At 42.2% G+C, this 19,136-nt stretch overlaps 1 protein-coding gene across 1 annotated transcript in view; it reads left to right on the top strand.

The window, feature by feature from the left end:
• The first annotated feature begins 1,377 nt into the window (after positions 1 to 1,377).
• Positions 1,378 to 19,136, top strand: part of NPRL3 (NPR3 like, GATOR1 complex subunit) — a 40,500-nt gene continuing 22,741 nt past the window's right edge. Inside the window, exons 1-5 of the mRNA XM_026048949.1 lie at positions 1,378 to 1,423; positions 10,097 to 10,226; positions 12,814 to 12,888; positions 14,862 to 15,015; positions 15,835 to 15,916. Coding sequence (XP_025904734.1) covers positions 10,143 to 10,226; positions 12,814 to 12,888; positions 14,862 to 15,015; positions 15,835 to 15,916 — 395 coding nt within the window. The 5' untranslated portion in view covers positions 1,378 to 1,423; positions 10,097 to 10,142. The remainder of the gene's footprint in view (positions 1,424 to 10,096; positions 10,227 to 12,813; positions 12,889 to 14,861; positions 15,016 to 15,834; positions 15,917 to 19,136) is intronic.

Raw genomic sequence — 19,136 nt, 5'->3', positions numbered from 1 at the left:
GCCCGCGTCCGCGGGCCCGGCCCGGCCCCGGGCGCAGCCCGCACGTGGCCCCGCGCGGCGACACCCCCGCGCCCGGTCCCCGCACGGCCCCCCCGCCGCCCGGGTCCTGTCGTGGCCCTTCCCGCCGCGGCGGGCACGTGGACACGGACGCGGTGCCCCGGGACGCGGGGAGGCGGCGGAAGGACACGCAAAGGGCAGGGAAAGGCGGGGGGGGGGGGCGGGGGGAGGCGGAAGAGGGAAAAACCAGGGTGGGAGAAGGGAGCTGGAGAGAGGAAGCGGGTGTAAACGGGGTGAAACGCGTGAGAGCGGATGGACGCTAGGAAGCCTCGGTCCGTGGGAACCTCCGAGGTGCCCCGCGGAGCCGCAGGGCCAGTGTCACTTGTGCCTCTGACATTCCCAGTTCTGGGAATTCCCAGACCTGCTTGCACCCAGGTGGGATCTCTGTGCCAGGAGTGCAGTAATCCCTGCCGTGGCTCTAAGTGACAGGAAATGTGGCCACCTGGACTCACGACAGGAGACACGGAGCCACCCAAGCGCCTCTGCACAAASCTGCCTGGGGTCTGCAAGGGCTGGTGTTAAACTGGGCCCAGTTTGGACCCAGCTAAGTTGGGCTGAGTTTGGGGCCTAAAACCTCTGATGACATGAGCATCCCTCAGCCCGCTGGCTTAGACCAAAGCAACTGTGAGAGGTGCTTATCTTGGTACCTGGCCTAAGGCTGGTGTAGGGTGATCAAATGGTTTTACTTGCCTGCATTTTGCCTGATGTCATTGGAGATTTGACATTTTTTTTTTTTTTTTGGCAGCAAGTCACTTTTTGCCAAGTTTCTGAACCCATTTTGTTTTTATAGATGTAACTTAAAAAGGATTTTTGTCTGTTTTCTCCTCCTCTTCTTGCTTTTAGTTGGTCATAGATTTTGATATCTGCCACTGCAGGAAGGCCTTCTGGAAGGTTACTCCTGATCCTCAGGCCCCAGCACCAATGAGCGAGTTTGTCAGAGCTRCATTTTCCAGCTCCTCTTGAAGCAAACTGCTACCTGATTCTTGGGAGAAGAGTTCTTTCCTTGAATGCTCTGATGTCTTCTCTGCATCCTYCAAGATCTAAGCGTCTTGCTTCTGTATTTTAATGTGTTCTTGAGTGAAAACAAAACAAAAACAAAACAAAACAAAAAAACCCAAACCCCATAAGATCTCATACTACTAGTAAAAGAGAAGGATTTTCCTCTTTTTAYTAAAACYTTTTTTTTTGGATTTGCCTTATACRTGATTTTAAAAAGGCCATGGGCATCAGCATTCCCTTAATGGGCACTTTAAGGAGGTTGTTCCTTCAAAGAGTTTTCTTTTCTCCTTGCTTCAGGTAAACCAAGGAGTCGATAYGCTGTGAATAGCTCAGGTGACACCACAGAGGATCAAGATGGGGACTCCAGGTAGGGGTAAAATATTTCTCCTTGTCTAAGAGTTTGGAACAGCGGAGGGGATGGCCTCTTGCCTTCTTCCTTCCTAGTTCAGTAGGCAAATTCTCGTGGGCTCTATGGAACCAGACCTGCAAGGAGAATCCTGAGTGCCAAGTTCTGAGCAAGCCAGTGTTTGGTAGCGAGGAACATCTCATGAACAAATGCTACTGAATCTGCTCTCTTCTAGGCAAGGTAAAGGCCAGGTGTTCTCTGCTTGAGAAAGGCAGAATTGTTCTTTCAAAGCCAGAAGTATTAATTGTTTGATAAAATCCCACTTCTCTTGACGTGTTTACCTCTAACTGTATTATTACAGTTGGTTCAAATTCTTCCTTAGCTCATATAATTAATTGTCACAAAGAAGTGCTGTGCACTAATGAATAACTAATTTTGTTTCTCCAGAATGGAGACTCTGTATCACTAAAGTGAAATAGTAGCTCAGAAGGCTACAAAAGTGACAGTTTTTGAAGTCAAGGAAATCAATGGGTAAAATCGTGAAAATAGGGATTGTGTGCACATGYGTAGAGAAGAACTGTCAGATATGAGAGATATTTGTGAAAGACAGGAAGACTTTTTGCCTGTTGGCCCATAGCTTAGCTGCAGACCTTTTTTTTTTTGTCTTACTTTTTTTAATCTCAGAAAATTAACAACCGAGTAGTTGCTGCTGTTCTCTCACTAAGAGTAAATAAGAATTGTTGTCACTTGCCCCTGAGAGAAATTTAGATCCAACCTTGCAAAATGTTTCTTAATTTTATGACTGAGAATTTCATTGAAATTAAATCCACCAATGAAAATAAATTTCGTCGAGTTCTTATGTATTATTTTTTCCAGCATTGAGAACTTAGGAAAATGATACAACATGTGTGAGTAATACATCTTGCTTGAGGTCATTAACTTCTGTTGCTTCTTCTGAGATCTTTGAAGCCTTCAAATGCAGCATTCTCTCGTGTCTTTGCTGAGTCCAGTATAGTGCAAAGCATAACTCCAGTGGCAGCAAAACAGTGAATGACATTTAAGACTGTGCTTAGGAAAGTCCAGAGTACATCTTTTTCTCGGGGATTTTGTTGGTTGCTGCTCCAAGAGCTGTGGGAACTGGGCCAGATTCCCCCTGATGCTGGTTCCCCCCTGATACCTCCGCTGTTCTGGCAGGTTAGGCAAAAGTCTCAGTGCAGAGCAGTGCTCACTGGTTGTTGTCTGTGGTGCTGAACTAATGTGCTGGAGTCTGTGGCCACTTAAGTGAAAATGAAAATAAAAGCTTAGATCACTTTCTTGCCCGATACCAACATAGGAGGAGAGCTTTAGATCTGCTTAATGCAGCCATGAACTGATGCAGCAGCTCAACAACCCCTTTCTTCAGCAGTAACAACTGGTAGAAAAAACACCTGATGCTATCTGAGTTGTTAACTTATATAAGGCAAGGGGAAGTTTATTAGCAGAGATAGTATCTTCCACTAGACTAAATGATGTAGGTTGAAGAAATAGGCAAGTTCTAGGTGCACAAGCTCTTCTTCCAAAACAAAACCAAAACCAAAAAGCATCTTCAAAACTGTGTGCAAGCGGTTGCTCAGAGTTTCGATGTGCATCAGTTGGATCCCTGCAGGAGTGAGAGAAGTTGGCACCTGTGGAATAGGAGAAGTGCTAGCAGGAGAGCAGAGGCAGAAAAGTGCAGAGGTCCCGGACAGAGATGCAGATGATTTATAGCCTCTCAAGTGGAATTTAACTGTAATGTGCTACAAAAGCGATACCATCACTGAGTCTGTGGGGTTCTTCCCATAATGATATTATGAATTTTTGCTCCTCAGTTCCTATTTGGAATGTGTTTTGGAGATTTCCATGGAAGACAAGGCCAGGGAGATGAGAAACAGAGTGAGTGTTTTTGTGAAAACCAGTCCTTGAGAGGCAGCAGCTCTGTTCGTGTGAGTTTGTTCTGATTTGCAGTTGCTTTAGTGGCTCAGGGAGAGATTTCATCAACGTGATGTCCTGCCTGGAAGATCTGGGGACAGAAGTTAGGGCCCTGGAGAGGGCAGACTGCCAGGTCGAGTTGATGGTGCATGACAAGTGAGACTGCTGAAGGGCTGAATGTTTCCCTTGTTTCGTGCTCAGCAGTAGAAGTTATTTCAGATTTATCTTGTTGCTACAGTAGTTCTTGTGAGGGTTAGGTCCATTGTCCTTTATGCAGGATGACTGTGTTTAAATTACTGTGAATTACTGTTCATTGTATCCTAGACAAAGGTTCAGCTTTCTGTGTGTTGGAACCCAAATTAATCAATTTTGAGCTGATGTCCCCTGGAGCAAGTGAGCTGTACATGTTTCTTTATCTAATTCTGTCCTCATTAAGGATAGAATTAGATATATTTTGGTCTCATAACTCACCATTTCCATACTGCATATTTGCGTACATAATTGGATGTTTTTTAGCCTTAAGACTCAAGTTTCCTGGTCTTTGTAATTTATTATTTTTTTTATGACTGTAGTAGCATATTCATTGCATGTGTRTGTTGCATTAATTTCTGCTCACTGGAGCTTGTTGTTTGGGTCTTTACAGATTTTCTTCCCTCTAAAAGCAAGTGAAGTAACAAAAGGGTTTAAAAYGTGCTGGTGATGGCCATACAGTAGAGGTGTTCAGAAAAGTCTCTCACTGGCAAAATAAATAGCCTGTCAAGCATCTCTCTTTGCTGTCAGCTTTTTACTATTTGCCTTCTCCCCCCAAAAACTTTCACCTCAAGTGCTTTAAAAATGCTAGATACACTTCAGGCTCATGGAGATGCCAGCCACTCTTTTTTATTTCTTTTTCTGGAAAAAGATCAGGCATTTAAGACACACGGTAACTCTTTTGAAGCTATGGTACTGTTTTATTAAACTGTTTAAAAGTGGTTTTTTTTTTTTTTTTTTGAGAGAGTATAGTCAGTAAAAGTTAGTTCTAATAAGGATACATATGCAGTAATAGATATTATACCAAACTTTGCATTTTTAGGAGCATAACTAGCAGAAAGAGCCATCTCAATGAGATTAATTTCATTGGCAAAAAAAATGCTTCTGTTATTTAAATAAATAAAAACAAGAAAACAAGTTATTCACAAACAAGGGCTTGAATGCCCTTTCTAACAAAGAAGCATTCTCCTGTGATAACATTTCCTTTCCTCTGTCCCTTCTTTCACTGGCCTCCAGTGATCTTCCTTGTATTTGGTCTGAAAGGCTTCCTTTTTGTAAGCCTGTGGTTTTCCACGCATCTGGCCCTCCCCTCTGCACACCCTTTCTATAACGCTGTCCCCTCTGCAGAGCTTATTACTCCAAGATCCCTTTCTAACATGTCTGGTAGAAATCTGCTGTCTTTTGGCTTGAATATTTTTTTGAAGTTTTGTTTTATCTCATATTTCTAAAGTGCATGCTATAAAGCTTTTAAGAGACTCATTTTTTAGTACATAAAAGAGAACAAGTCTCTTTTTCTTTGTTATTTAAGGAAGAAAAAAAAAAGGATAATCTTAAAATGAAAATAGCTGTTTGCTTCCCTACTGTAAGAGAGTGAGTACAGCCATTAGCAGAGCCTTGTCCTGAATGCCTGTTGCAAGATTTTCAAGTTCWTTTTCTCAGCCTACTCTTCCTAAGGCTCTGCTTATGGATTGAGCCTRATGGAGAGACATGGAAAACGACTTCATGGCAGCGCTGGGATTCTGGACAGGCTCGTACCTACTGTTGAAATCCCTGGTGGAGAACAGCAGCAGCTCCATGTGCAAGGCCCTTTAAAAAGCCCTAGCTGTGCATGAAATAATAAGGGTTATAATCCTCTCTTTCCTAAGTCTTGGGGGCATAGAAGTGTCAGAACCGACTGTGAAGAGATCTGAGTCATTTGGGGCTGTATGGGGTGTTCCTGTGATAAAAGTGCTAGCAAAAGTCTAGAAAGGAAAGTGATGTTTAAAATTTGTGCTAAATCACACTGACACTTTTTTTTTCCCTTTTTCATTCTTTTTTCTTTTTCTTTTTTTTTTTTTTTAAGGTAAGCATGAAAAATACAGTATAAATGTGGTTCCATAAATGTTCCATAACATATGAACACTACAGCAGCCAGTGTTAGCTAGATGTCCAAAATGCCTTAGCTCTTTCTCTCCACTGAACTAGGAATGTGTCCCATGAATTCACCTACTTTTGACTCTTCTCAATCCTTATCTTTCCTTTACAGGTGTTTAACCCTTAAGAGTGCATCCTAGTTTTTAATATTATCTTTTTTTTTTTTTTTGTATTTTGTGTACTTGCCTCGTTTATTTTCTTTTGTTGTGTTTTTGTTTTGTGTTTATGGCCATGTTCCCATTTCAGAGAGCAATGTCCTCTAAGTGATGAGCAATTGGTTTCAGGGTAAGAGCAAACATTCTAAACAATCACTTCTGTCTAGAATGGCTTTCTTTCCTCACGTCTTTTTAATTGTGCTTTGTTTTTGTTTCACACTGAATGACGAGATAATTATATGCTAAATCACAGTGTCCCTGGGTAATGTGTTGCTAAGGGTTTCTGCTAGGATGATGACCAAGGTCCTACTAACATTTCTGTGCTTTTTGTAGGCTATCCAGAATGGATGTGGTACTTTCCCTCTGGGAGTTGAGCAGACCAAATACATTCCCCAAAAAAGCCCCGTATCAAATTGCTTTGATTTAAACATATAGATCAGTGTGTAAACTATATAATCACATTGCAATTATGGGGCTCTTCAGAAACCTGCTTTTGAGCAGCTTCTCTGGTTGCTTGCTCTTGGTGCCTAATCTCAGCTGATGACCTGCCTTTTCAGTTTGTGAGGGAGGAGTATTTATCTCTACTTTTAGCCCTAAAGATCATAAACAGCAGTTCTCATCCTTGTATAATACAAAGAAGACTATCTAAAGAAGATATCCAAAGAAGACAAAGAAGACTATCTAAACTCCTGTCATGAATTACTTCAAAGAGGAATTCTTTATAAATACCTTGCTTTTATTCCAGTGGCATCACAAATATTATTATCAGTTCTTGGAAAACAACCAACCAACCAACCAAGAATGTGTTTGAGATTTCTCCCTTCCTCTTCCATGGTCTAAAGCTAAAGCAGTTATTGTTTCAGTTGTGTCATTCCCTGGGGAGATGGTGGTGACAGCAGTGAGTCTGCACTGGTGTAGTTTGTGTCACGCTGCTGGTTTGTCTGTTGTTGCTGTTTYGAATTCATGACAGCAGCTGTAGGATATTTGGGACAAACCAAAGCTTTTGTTCCTTCGKTTTAGTTTTGTCCTGCTGACTTCGTTACTATAGGAAAGGTTTGCTTCCCCTTGGAAATCGCCGAGATCAGACTCATCTCATGAAATAAAGGTCTATTAAGGCCCAACTATGAAATATATCACTTCCAACGAACTCTTGGCTTCTGATGCCCAGCATCAATAGGTGGTCCTAGAACATCACAGAGATTGCAAAAACAGTGTTGAAATTTGTAAAGCAAAAAAGAAGTTACTGTCTGAGATGAAATCACAGAATCACAGAATGGTTGAGATTGGAAGGGACCTCTAGAGATCATTTAGTCCAAAACCCCTGCTTAAGCAGGGGCACCTAAAGCATGTGGCACAGAGTTACATCCAGGAGGGTTTGAAGRTCTCCAAATCTTGACACAAATGTGACACAATGACATTGCTATGAAGTAGGGACAGCAACAGCTCTCAAATACTGCAGGAGATATCCTAAACAAGGACCATGTTTTCCTTCTGCTTGCATACCTCACAAAAAGTCTACCTACTTTCAATAATATTTCACAAAAATACTGAAAAAGTTTTGGGGAAATATAAAGCAAATTAAGGGCATTTCTCTGTAAGCTCTAAGATTTTCAATAATCTATGAGATTCTCATAAATTTATCACTCCTAACCTGCCTTTTTAACCTTCATTTACCCTCAGGCCTACTCCCCCCGTTTACCCTCAGGCTTCTTGACCTAAACCAGAACTGGAGCATTCAGACAATATCAGTTCCAGTGATCCCCAACCAATGCAGTTAGCTGCATAATGTGCATCTCCTTCTCAGTGTACATGGAAGTGCTTTCCTCCTTTATTTTAAAAGCATTTTAATGGTAATATATATAAACACTTCCATTGGTATTAAAAATTGCCTTGAGAAAGGAAAAGGAAATAACAAAAATGGGAGCTGTATTCTGTTAGAGGAGATGTCCAACACCAGGAAAACAGTACTAGCCACGAAGCTGTATGGTACAAAGGTCAGCCATCACAAAATGAAGTCATCAGTCAATATGTAATGTTACTTCAGAGATATCATCCTGACATGATGGGAATAAATTCCCTGTCTCTCCATCTCCCCTGTCATCCCGAGACCTAGGAAATGTGTGAATGACATGGAGTGTTGTAAAGACCAACCAATTTAGATGGTCAGGCCAGGGGGAAGGGGACTGGAATCCAGCTCGCATTCTGCAGAGCCCCCTGAGGTATCAGCTCTCCATGGTATCAGAGATTCTGTACCCTGAACATATCCTCAGGCTGCGGTGCTCTCCCAGAAACAGGTCTGCAGGGCAACTGAGAAAACACTTATCACTTAACAAAATTAACCTTTTAATCTCCTCCTGCCTATGGAGCCAAACATGAGGGAAGGCAGACTGTGACTGTGTAATGAGCTCTCCTGGGGAACTGCTTCCTCTTTGACTGCCRTGCTCAGCACCACATTTATATGTAATGGTCTGCTGGTGTAGACACTTATAAGAGTTGAATGTTGAATCTCAACAGTTGTAAAAATCACCATAATGCTGTTCAGATGTCCAGCACCCAAGACATCCCTTGCAGGGCTGGGGCAGGGAGGAGTAACACAGTTCTTACCAGCAAGAGGCTGCTTGCAGGTGTACCCTCCTCCTCCCTCCTCACCCCAGACCTGATGCTCGTTTTGAGCTGTTGCTATTACAGTCTTCCTGGCTCCATGATGAGCTAACATAGCTCAACAGGGCAAAAAGAGGGGGAAAAATTCACTGCTGGTTATGGTGGCCTTTTTTCCTGTTTTGAACATGATCTCCAGGGAATGTCTGTACAGTCTGGGGAAGCTTTAGCTCTCCCTCCTGAGCACTGTGTGCTGTAGAGCCCAGTGCATTGCAGTGTCCAAAGAGCACAGGCTCAGCATCCTTGGCAGCCTCTGGCTAATCTGTCTCCATTCTCTGTTTGGCCTTGGCTGCATTTGGTAGCCTGTTGGGAGTGGAGTGACCAGTGACTTGGAAATTAGTACAGAGCTGCTCTTTCCCTAAACTAAAATGAACCAGCTAGGGTCAGGATGGCCAAACCCTACAGCATTTGATCCAAGAAAAATAATAGCTCCCTGCTAACATGCAGATGGGAACACATGAAAGCCCTAGCTGTGCATTCAGAGTAAACTAGAAGCCTAGAACATGAATTCCTTCCGTGGGCATTGAGAGCTCACTTGCAGCTGAGAGATAAAGGGCGTGCAGAGCACACCCAGGGTCTGCCCTGTTCTCCGAGTGATACTGCGTTATCTGGGGTACCTGCCCTTTGGAGGGGGATGGTGTGACAGGGACACACATCCATGGAGGTAAATAAGGGAATAAAATAAACATTTCCATTGTTAAAAAATCAGTCTCATCACAAGCTCACTTGGAATTTATTTGGTTAAGTGGAAGTATCTTAGAGGAAAGGGGAAAAAAAAGCATTGCTAGGAGCATAATGTTGTGCTGACCCTGCTCTAGAAGAGCAAGCAGTGTCCTGCAGCAGCTAGCTGAAGTCCTCTTTCATGTGGAYTGGAATTCGACTTTCTCAGGAGATACCTTGAGTTCAAATCAATAAAATAAAGACTGGGCTACCATGTTGTAAGACCATCAGTGGTTGGTGCAACAGAATGTGGAGTTAAGTTCCTTCCCCAGGACACTGGTACCCATTTATTTGCATCGGTGACTGCACTTTACTGGACAGACTCCTTGTAGATATTTGCCCTCCTGCTTATAACTGCATGGAGTGGCTTCCTCTCACCACAAATCGCAAATCAAGTGTAGCAGTGGTGTACACTGAGAAGGGCCTGCTCTCTCATGAGTTTGTCTCAATTCAATTTAATATATGAGATAGGCTGGGTAGGACCATGGAGCTTTCAGGAGGAGGCCAGTGGTCTTTCGGGCACAGACTGAGATCTCTTAGGTCATTTTGTGCCTCACTAGGTTCAGGAAAGGAGGGACAAGTTTTGAGTGTATTTTTCTTTTAAATGAGTCAGCTCTTTTTTGCCTTCCCTTCTGCCATACTGGGTGGCTTAAAGATCTTCGTTGTGCTTGAGTGACAGGCTGTTTTGATATCTAGTTGCTTAGAAAGTTTATTAACCAGCAGCTAAATCCAGGCAATGGCTAACTTGAGCTGTTTTTATATTTGTAAAGCAAACTGCATCTAATCTTTCTCATGTATTTTACTGAGCATGTAATTAAATATGCATGACCCTGCAGTCTTTGTCTTGAATGCTTCCATAATTCTGATGATCTGAGCGATGTAATTATGGGGTTCTTAATTTTCATAGCCAATGGTATTCCAGGTGCAATGATTTAAATATATAATTTACAGCTTTTTAAAAACTCTCACAACTTAAATATCTGAATCTGGAGGAATATTTTTAGAGTATGCATTTTGATAATTTTCATAGCTTCTTTTTCTGCTCTTCAAGGTTTTCTGATGTCATCTTGGCAACAATTTTGGCTACCAAATCAGATATGTGTGGCAAAAAATTTGAACTGAAGATTGATAATGTGCGCTTTGTTGGTCATCCTACCTTGCTTCAACATGCCCTTGGGCAGGTAGGTAAGAGGTCTGCTCCTTGGGCCTGCCTTCTTTCCACACTACTAGAGTTAGATAGCAAACTTGGAGTTCGGTTTCAGTATTCAGATACTTGGATGTTTACTTTTGATCTTATTTTCATTTCCTAGTGTTCAAAGCTGTTTTGTATTTATTTCCAGATACTTACAGTGAGTGGTAATCTGAGGGAGCTGTGTCAGTGACTTGATGGGATGCTGATAGTAGGATGCTGAAAGAGATGTAAAATTTTCTTATGGCCTAAGCCAGGTTGCAGTTTGCACTGACACCTTCCTTAGTGGCTTTGTGCTTTTAGCTGCCTGGAGTAATAACAGTTGCCACACAGGACATGCAGAAGGCTCTGCTTAAATCCGAGACAGCATTTACACATTTACATGCAAAATATTCCCTGCCCTATTCCATCTTCCTCATAATGAAGTTTAAAGTGAAGTGGGCTTTGGTAACTTCATTACTTATCTTTAATGACTTATCTTTATCCTTGACCTGTCTAGGTCTTGTTTTATATCAGGATTTACCAAGTCACTCATTTTTCAGAAAAATTTCTTGCCATTTCTGTCATACATTCCATCTATATTTAAAGGCCCTTCACGTTTTTAGGACCAGATTGATTTAGGAGTGCATTGATCCAGGTAAGAAGCTAGCATCAACCATCAATGCTAATGTTCCAGTTTTGAAACTGCTTATGAGTTTATAAGAAATACGACAGAGGATCATCAAGACCCAGTCCTGAAATGTTTAAACTGTTGAGACTGTAGATAATAGTGAGTATAAATTAAGTTGAAAATGAAGTTGAAAAAATGTATTTGCATTTGTCCAACACAAATTCATATTTCTATTCTAATTACATGAAATATACCTTCATTTTTTTCCTAAATAGAATTGCAACTATACCAAGATTATGAAGTGCTGTAAACCCCTCCCTGTTACTTCTCGTAGGATCCTTTTCTTGGGTGTGCCTGCTTGCTGCAGAAGGCAAGCCAGAACTTTCTAGTGCCCAGAACCTTCTAGAAATGGCAGCCATTTGTGCAAATTCATTCAAGTTGAAATCTGGGGCCCTTTTGCACTTGGAAGGAAGCTAAACTATTTCCTTCCTGACCCTTTGAGCACAAATAATGACCAAAATAACCACAGAGTCTCTGACTGSAGATTCTTTGAAGTCCAAAGTGCCCTGAGTGCTTCTGCACTACCGCAGTTTAGCAGATTCATGCTCAGGTGAGATTCAGGAGTTACAGGAGCACCAATACTTAATCCTGCCCCTATTTTTGTTCAGTGATATTCTGAATTCTTCTCAATTCTCACAATTTTCTTCTTTTTTTTTCCTGGAGAAGTGGCAGTACAAACTCTGACCTAGATCCCAGATGATGCTGGTGTTTATAGTGCCTTTGGCTTTGGGATTGCTCCCCAAACTCAGGACTGCATTGGCACCCGCAGTGCGGTTCACAGCACGTGTGGAATCCCTAATTCCAGCAGGCCAGACACAGCAAATAGGTTTCACTGCCCGCTTCCCATCACCACCTTTATGTTAGAGCTTCGGAAAAGCCCAGGCTGCCCTCATTTCTGATAGTTTCTCTGACTTGGAAGATCACAGTCTCAGAGGTCTGGGATGGCAGTGTTCGGCCTCAAGCAGGGAGTTCATGACAGACTTTCGAGGCTTGTCAGGATGCCGGCTACATCCTGAGCACGTCCTGGTGCTTGCCCTGCCTCATATGCTTCATATATACATACATATGTGCATTATAGATGACATGAGTGCCTGGCCAGGTGGGTGCCAGCGGCTTTACCTGGCAGCAACCAGGTTGCTTCACAAGGAGCCGGCCCGGCCGCGCTTTGGATTTTGTGCTCCATCTTGTGGTGACGCCCGGTCRATTCGCAGCTCCGAGTTGCAAACGKGCAGATCCAGTTTGCTGTTTATAACTCCCACTCCTCCTTGCAGGAAAGTCTGTGTGCATTGTAAGGGTTTTAACACCAAGAAGCTGTGACAGAAATAAAGGTATTTCAAGCTTTTCAAATCCTGCAGGAAGAAAAATACAGCTTTTAGTTTAGGCCTGTGTGTGTGAGCTGGATACAGGCAGTTCTAGATCACACTTTGGATAAAAGCAATAGTTAGAAACATGAAGTAATCTGAAAATTTTAGGAAATGAGAGAGTGGTTGAGGTCTGCAGTGAGACATCTGCAGATTTCTATTTGAATTTTCAGGGCCATGTAGCTAGCAGTGTATAACAACATGTACCAACAGYATATAACATTTATGCTAAAGAAAATTGAAATCCCAGACCCTAATGGTGACAAAATGCAATTGTAAGGAAACCTTATGAGACTCTTCTCTTAACTGATGTTCCTTTCTGTGGTCCTCACCAAAGTCAGTGTTGTGAAAGAACTGTGACACTTTCATAAGAAAATAATCATGCAGCTTTATATTTTATGAGTCAAATGTTGATGGTATAATTTGATTTCTCTGCTCTTTTCCCTTAGAAAGTGTTATTTGACTGTGTTAGACTTTTCTTTTTTTCCGTATTATTGGATCCAAAGGACACAAAGCCTGTGGGACTTATTTTTCAAAATATCTTTCAGGTATCCAAAACTGATCCCTCACCAAAGAGAGAGATGCCCACGATGATTCTCTTCAACGTGGTGTTTGCCCTACGGGTAAGGCCTGTCTTTTTATTTTCTCATAATGAAGTGAGCTTAGGGTTTATAAGAGTTTTTTTCCATTATTTGGGATATTTCTTTCCTAAATACAAGTGAACTGAGTGTACGGAAATAGGTGAATATTCATTTAACTTTTCCCAACAATAAAAATTATATAGTTGCGTGAAAGCTGCTGTAACACTGCTTGTGTAGGCTCCACTTCTTCATCTTTCTCGTCTTACAGGTGCAGAGTAAAACAGTTGTGTAGTAGATTTCTGAGGCCATGTTTTCTTTTCCTGTCCCATATATTGCATGTGGTATGTATGAAGAAACATTTTAGAAATGACAAGAGGGAGTTAGGATAGCAATTTTGGGGAGATGGTTGGGTTTTGCGTGATTTTTTTTTTCCTTTTAGCACTAGTATTTGCTGCTGGCTTTCTGTAATGACTCATGTGTACAGGGCCAGGGTCCAGGATGCTGAGAGCATCCTCCTCCTCAGCGACGAGCAAAGTCTTACAGGTCAGAAGTATCCCGGAAATTGAGAATCAAGAGAGARGTCATTCACCTTCTGAGACTTGCAGGTGTTCCAGTGTTGTTCTGTGTAGGGAGATTCTTAGGTCAGGAAATGCCCAATTTGCAAATACAGGAGTTGATCTTAAATTTCACACAAATACCTTTGACTTCAGAAGCTTTGATGCTGTAGGGTACTGGTAAAGCATTGAGCTTTGGTTGTTGGTAGGTGTGTATAGATATGTGTGCACTAACAGCACTGCTTCATTCACAGTACTGTGAGACCTTGGGGAAAGATAATGCAAACTTCATCTGGGCCACATGTCTCCAAAATCAAATTTCTAGTGTGTCTCTGGAAAAAAAAAGTTGTTTTTTTTTTTTAATGTGATCTAGCACTGTGGTACTGAAGTAGTTTTTTGTTTTAAAGCAGCACAGTCAATCATATCTGCCAAATGGGACCTTTTTCCTTCATAGGGATCTGCACAGTTTCTGGAGGKGCTGTGCGGAGGGCTAGCGGCAGTGTTTGCTGGCACAGCGCTGCGCTGCGGAGCGAGCAGAGGTTTGCTCTGATAAGGACCCGCATCCATCTGGAGCGGGCAGACAGAGCAGGAAGGTCCCGGGTGCTGTAATCGCACTCAGCCTGCTGTGCTTCAGCCTCAGGGTTACTAACGTGTTGTGACTCAGCAGAAACTAGTGTTCAGAAATGCTGACTCACGGTTTGCTGGCTTCCCTGCAAGTTATCAGTTGCTTGAACCTTCAATTCCCTTAAACATCTTAACAAGCATGATGCAGCTGCTTGCTGTGCACTCTCTGCCTAGGCATCATGGGGTCCCCCCTTATCAGTTCTGCTTGCTGAGCAGGGTTTTCCAGCACTTTCTTTCATTGTGACTTACACAAATGCAGTGTTCACAGTAAGACAAACTTGTGCGGTCTTTGGGAGCATAAATCCACATTGATTCTGGTTTTGGTTCAAAATATTGATAATATGTTGTTCATTCCTACCTCATTAGCATGTATCCTGTCAGCATTTAGGGCAAACATCAGTATAGTGRCATAGAAAGAAGGGGTTATGTTAAAGGCACTACAGTTCTTATACTCCCAGTGAATTTAATTTTTACAATATCATCTTCCTCTCAAAGTAGTTTGGAGCTTTCCTTCTCATTATGTAAAGCTGAATTCTATGATCTGTGTGCTAGCACAGGGCCCAGTTACAACTGTAAAAAGCAAAGCAAATAAATTACCCTACTGCAGGTGTTAATGTTCATTCAAAGCATGCAGACAAGCATAGGAATCCCTCAATCTCTTCTTCCTTGCTGTCAGATGTCTCTGACCTGCTTTACTGCTATTTTAGAGGAATCTCATTTCTTTTGCTAGAGACTGACTTTTGGTATCTTTGATATCTGCAGATACTTGATTATCTGGCTCCATGGATGTGATTGTGGCTGGAGGACTGACCAGTTCCTCTCCTGTGTTCCCTGTAGGCCAACGCAGATCCCTCAGTGATCAACTGTTTGCACAATCTCTCCCGTCGGATTGCCATCGTCCTGCAGCACGAGGAGCGCCGCTGCCAGTACCTGACCAGGGAGGCCAAGCTGATCTTAGCCATTCAGGATGAAGTGTCTGCCATGCAAGAAAGTGAGTCTGCAGCTTAGCTGTGCATAGAAACACACAAACGTATGTATGTCTAGGAACACTTTATCAGAAGAGTGCCTGAGCCCTGTTACAGTTTTCGTGTGATCAGCATGAACAAGTTCTGGTGCTCTTCAGCATTTTGACTGYTTTAGGATGCATTATGCCTCGTCCAAAATCACTGTTCCAATGCAGACATATCAGCTTTTAAAGTGAAGTAGATTGGTTGCTTTCCTTGATAACTCAGTTCCGATTGACCACCAGAAAGTGTTAGTAACCCATCGCCTTTGGATGCACTTTCTAGACTGAGAAGGAAGAATTCATGTATAGACTGCTTTACTCAACCTTGAGCAAGTTTCCCAAGCACTAAAGCTGTGTGCAGAGTCACTAGAGACTGCTTGTGACAGATTTCACTCTTTTATATGTGCTTTTTATGGCTGACAGTTACACAGCATTTTTATAGACTGTACTTCAAAGCAACTTTCTATAATAATAAGCAGGTGATTGGTATCTGACATTGATGCATTGTCTTGCATGCATAGAAAAAACAAAACCACTTAAAATAGTCATATGTCAAATTCACAGATAAGTCTGTTTAACAGAGTTGAGTTTCAAAAGTTGCAGCATTATCTTCAGTTAAATTACTGTAAAAAACTCCGGAAAATGAATGTAGATTAAAAAGACATGGGATCTGTTCCTATCTGATCTTTTAAATTGTTATAGTAGCACAAAACTAAGATATTTGCTGATACCTGGAGGGGAAAGGGGAAATTCTCTTTGTTTGAAAGTCAGTTGTTTGCTTTCTTGTTTTGAAACTTTCTGTAGCCACAGAAGGGCCACAGTCCCCTTTCCATCACATCCTGCCCAAGTGTAAACTGGCCAGGGATCTCAAGGAGACTTACGACAGGTAAATGCAATTTCCTTCATGCTGTGTTGTTTTGCACCGAAACCTCTTGTCCTTGTTCCTTAGGATGCTATCATTGCTTCATGCTGACGAGTTACAGGGATTTAGTTAAACTAGACGGAGCAATATAAAGGCAAGCTGTCAGGTGAACTGCAGTGGCTGAACCCTCAGTGTGGTCTTGGCCTTTTTTGGAGTATGTTGGGTGTAGGTTATGGTGGGTATCTCTCACAGCTTTATTGTTACTTTCTTTCCTGGCTCRTAGACTCATAATGACAAGTTAGCTGTAGAATTGAGAAGTGTCATGACTTGACCTCTGAACCGTGTGTAAAATAAAATGCTGCATTTAGCATTCATGGTAATGTCAGGTCCTGCTCCGGCTTAATTTGGTTATACTGTGCGTGTCTGGACAGCAAGTTTGGATTAGGTGGTGAGACTTGCAGCAGGATGGRGAGTGTAACATGCTGTTTCTTGACTGGCCTAGAGGTTCTGGCAAGGATTTCAAAGAATTGTAGAGTTAGTGTTGAATTTCAACGGGATTTGAAAACCCACCTCCTCCAGCTTACTCCTGCTCCGACAGCATGTCCATACCGACTGTTCATGTAGAGCAGACACCTTTGTTCAGGATTTGTTTGGTGAAAGAGCTTGATAAAGTGTTGAGATGATATGCCCCTTGATTAGGCTTTAGTCTGGGCTAGGGAGAACTACGTGTGAGGTGCTTGACTGAACCGTATGATCATAACTTGTGTGATCATACACAGGTCAGACAAGCCCTAAAAGTTCAGAGAAACCCTTCAGTCTCCCTTGACTGCATTTCCCATTGTTCAAAGGGAACAGTCACTCCTGTAAGGGAAGGCACCGAGAACCTAAATACCTTCGTGATTTCAAGCACATTAGACAATTTCTGCAGAGCTGTTCATTATTTGAAGGGTTGTGAAGTTCTGCCTGCTTGGATGGCATGCTGAATGTTCTTTGATACAGTACTCATAAAACCTATACTAAGCTGTGAAATAAGGCACATTTTAATTTTATATGGCACGTAATTCATATATATAATTTTATATATATATGTATATATATATATATATGCTTCTTATTTTTCCCTTTTGCTCCAGGCTGCCAGGTTTGTGGCTGAGCAAACCCTGATCTTGTTTGCAAACATTTTGGTGATACAGTGACATCTTGTGGCACGTAGCTGTGACCAGAGTGACATAGAGCCCGAGCCCATGAACTGTTCCGGCACCACCTTTCCATGACACGAGGAGAACTGACTGTCCAGGCACACATCGTGCTATCCCTCAGCTTTGCAATAAGGGGGGCCCCCTTTTATATTTTGACACTATTTTACATGGCATTGTCATAGGCAAATGTCAGAAATAAGCAGTTGCTGGTGAGGGTGTGAGGTTACTGTGTGTGCAGTTGGAAAGCTGAATTTGGGGAGAGGTTAAAAATGTTGGGTGGATAGACCGTAAGGTGATGTGTTCTGCAGTGTTTTTCTATTCATGGTTCATATGAGAAAATAGGAAATGTGCTTATTATCTGCAGTCAGATCAGGTAAGAGGGGCTGTAGCACCTTGCAGGGCAGGGGTAGGACTAAATGAATTTTTTGTCAAGTAGAAGCAATGGTCTAAAATAGGATTTCTATTCTTTAACTCCAAAGTGAAGGATTTCCAAGTGGCCTCTCCTCAGGAGTCAGGTCTGTGTGGGCTTTCATGACTCACAAGATGAGGGTTAGTCACGATGATAGGGGCTGCAGAAAAAGCAAGTAGATAAGAATGCAGAAAATAAATAGCTTTCCTCTAAGATGGGAAGCAGTCCTGCTCAGCACRGTAAAGCCTCTGCTGTAGTGAATACTGAGTCCAGTTCTGGCACAATTCAAGAGCAGTACGGACCACCTAGAGAGTGTGGGGGAGTGAGAATGACCTAAGAGGAAAGATGGAAAGATTTGGTCTGATTTTTCTAAAGARGAAAAGCCTGATGGGAACTGCAGATCTTCAAATACATGAAGAGACAATGCACTAGTTAAATTGTATGGGAATTTCTGGCATAGCCTTTGGCATAGGAGAAAAGCATGGAGGACACTTTGAATTGCAGATAGGCTCTGCATTTGCGGATTGCCCAAGCCRGTATTTTCCAGTGTCTGCTGTTTTTTGCAGTTCCAGCTGAAAGCCTCTTGCACGAACAGCAGTTGCTCCAGCAGTGCTATGGAGCCCTTGCTGTCCTCTAGATGGTGCTGAGGGACTTCAGGCAAGAGCCAGCATGTCCCTTAGCAAGTGCAAGTGCAAGAACRCACACCTGTGAGCTGACAGCTGTCAGGTAATCCACACCTGTTTCCTTGGGAGTCTTTTTTTGGACTTTCATGGGATCACACAGAATGTTTGTCTTCGGTTAGGTCTGATAATTTTAAGAGACTTGGAAATCTTCCTTCAATTYTGCGTAGGCGGCAGCACTAGTGTGAACAAAAAGTAAAATCTTTAGGGTGAAAAAATGCCCAGCTGCCAATACCTCCAGTGCCAGAGTATTCAGCAGTTTTAAAATGAGTATTTTTTGAGCTGGTGTTCAGTTTAAGGAACTAAGACTAGCTTTTGGCAAGTTTTATCTATCTGCACATGTTATATCAGCTTGATAATAGATAGCTCTGCCCATCTGATTTTAGCAAACTTTTCAGTTTTCTGTCTAAAGAGAAGTCAAAATATTGGGAGCTTTTGTAGGGGAGAGGTTTGTTTTTTTTTTTTTAAATAGATGAAGAGCGTTTATACATTTTCAGCCTCCTGGGATTTGAACTGCCTGGTGGATCTAGCCCAGCCCAGCAGTTCAGGTGGAAGGGAAATAACTGCATGAGATTTAATGAAATTATATGAGATGAATTTAATGTTTATGTGATTTGTATGGATGTATTACAAAATAYGAATCAACTACATTTAGTTGACCAAAGGGCAGTCAACATGTGCATTACAAAGAAGTATAATATCATTTCAAAGCTCTAAATAGTCACAACCTTTTAGCAAAAATAGATAAAGCCCAAAACTACAAGCCAAACTAGCRAACATAATACTACTTTCAAGGTAGCTAGGATAAACATAAAATGAGGAGTGTGTATATAGAGGTTTCTGTAAAAGATGAGGTAAGGTTATTAGTGYTTTGCCAATAGCTGTGAAAAACAAGTCTGCCTTTCTCCAGGATTTCAGCCAACTTTCAGATTCCTGTTTGGGGGCAGTGGCCCCAA

This window comes from Nothoprocta perdicaria, unplaced genomic scaffold (assembly GCF_003342845.1).
Source record: "Nothoprocta perdicaria isolate Ctin4 unplaced genomic scaffold, notPer1 scaffold_59, whole genome shotgun sequence".
NCBI classification, from domain to species: Eukaryota; Metazoa; Chordata; class Aves; order Tinamiformes; family Tinamidae; genus Nothoprocta; species Nothoprocta perdicaria.
This window is presented reverse-complemented; position numbering and strand designations above follow the sequence as displayed.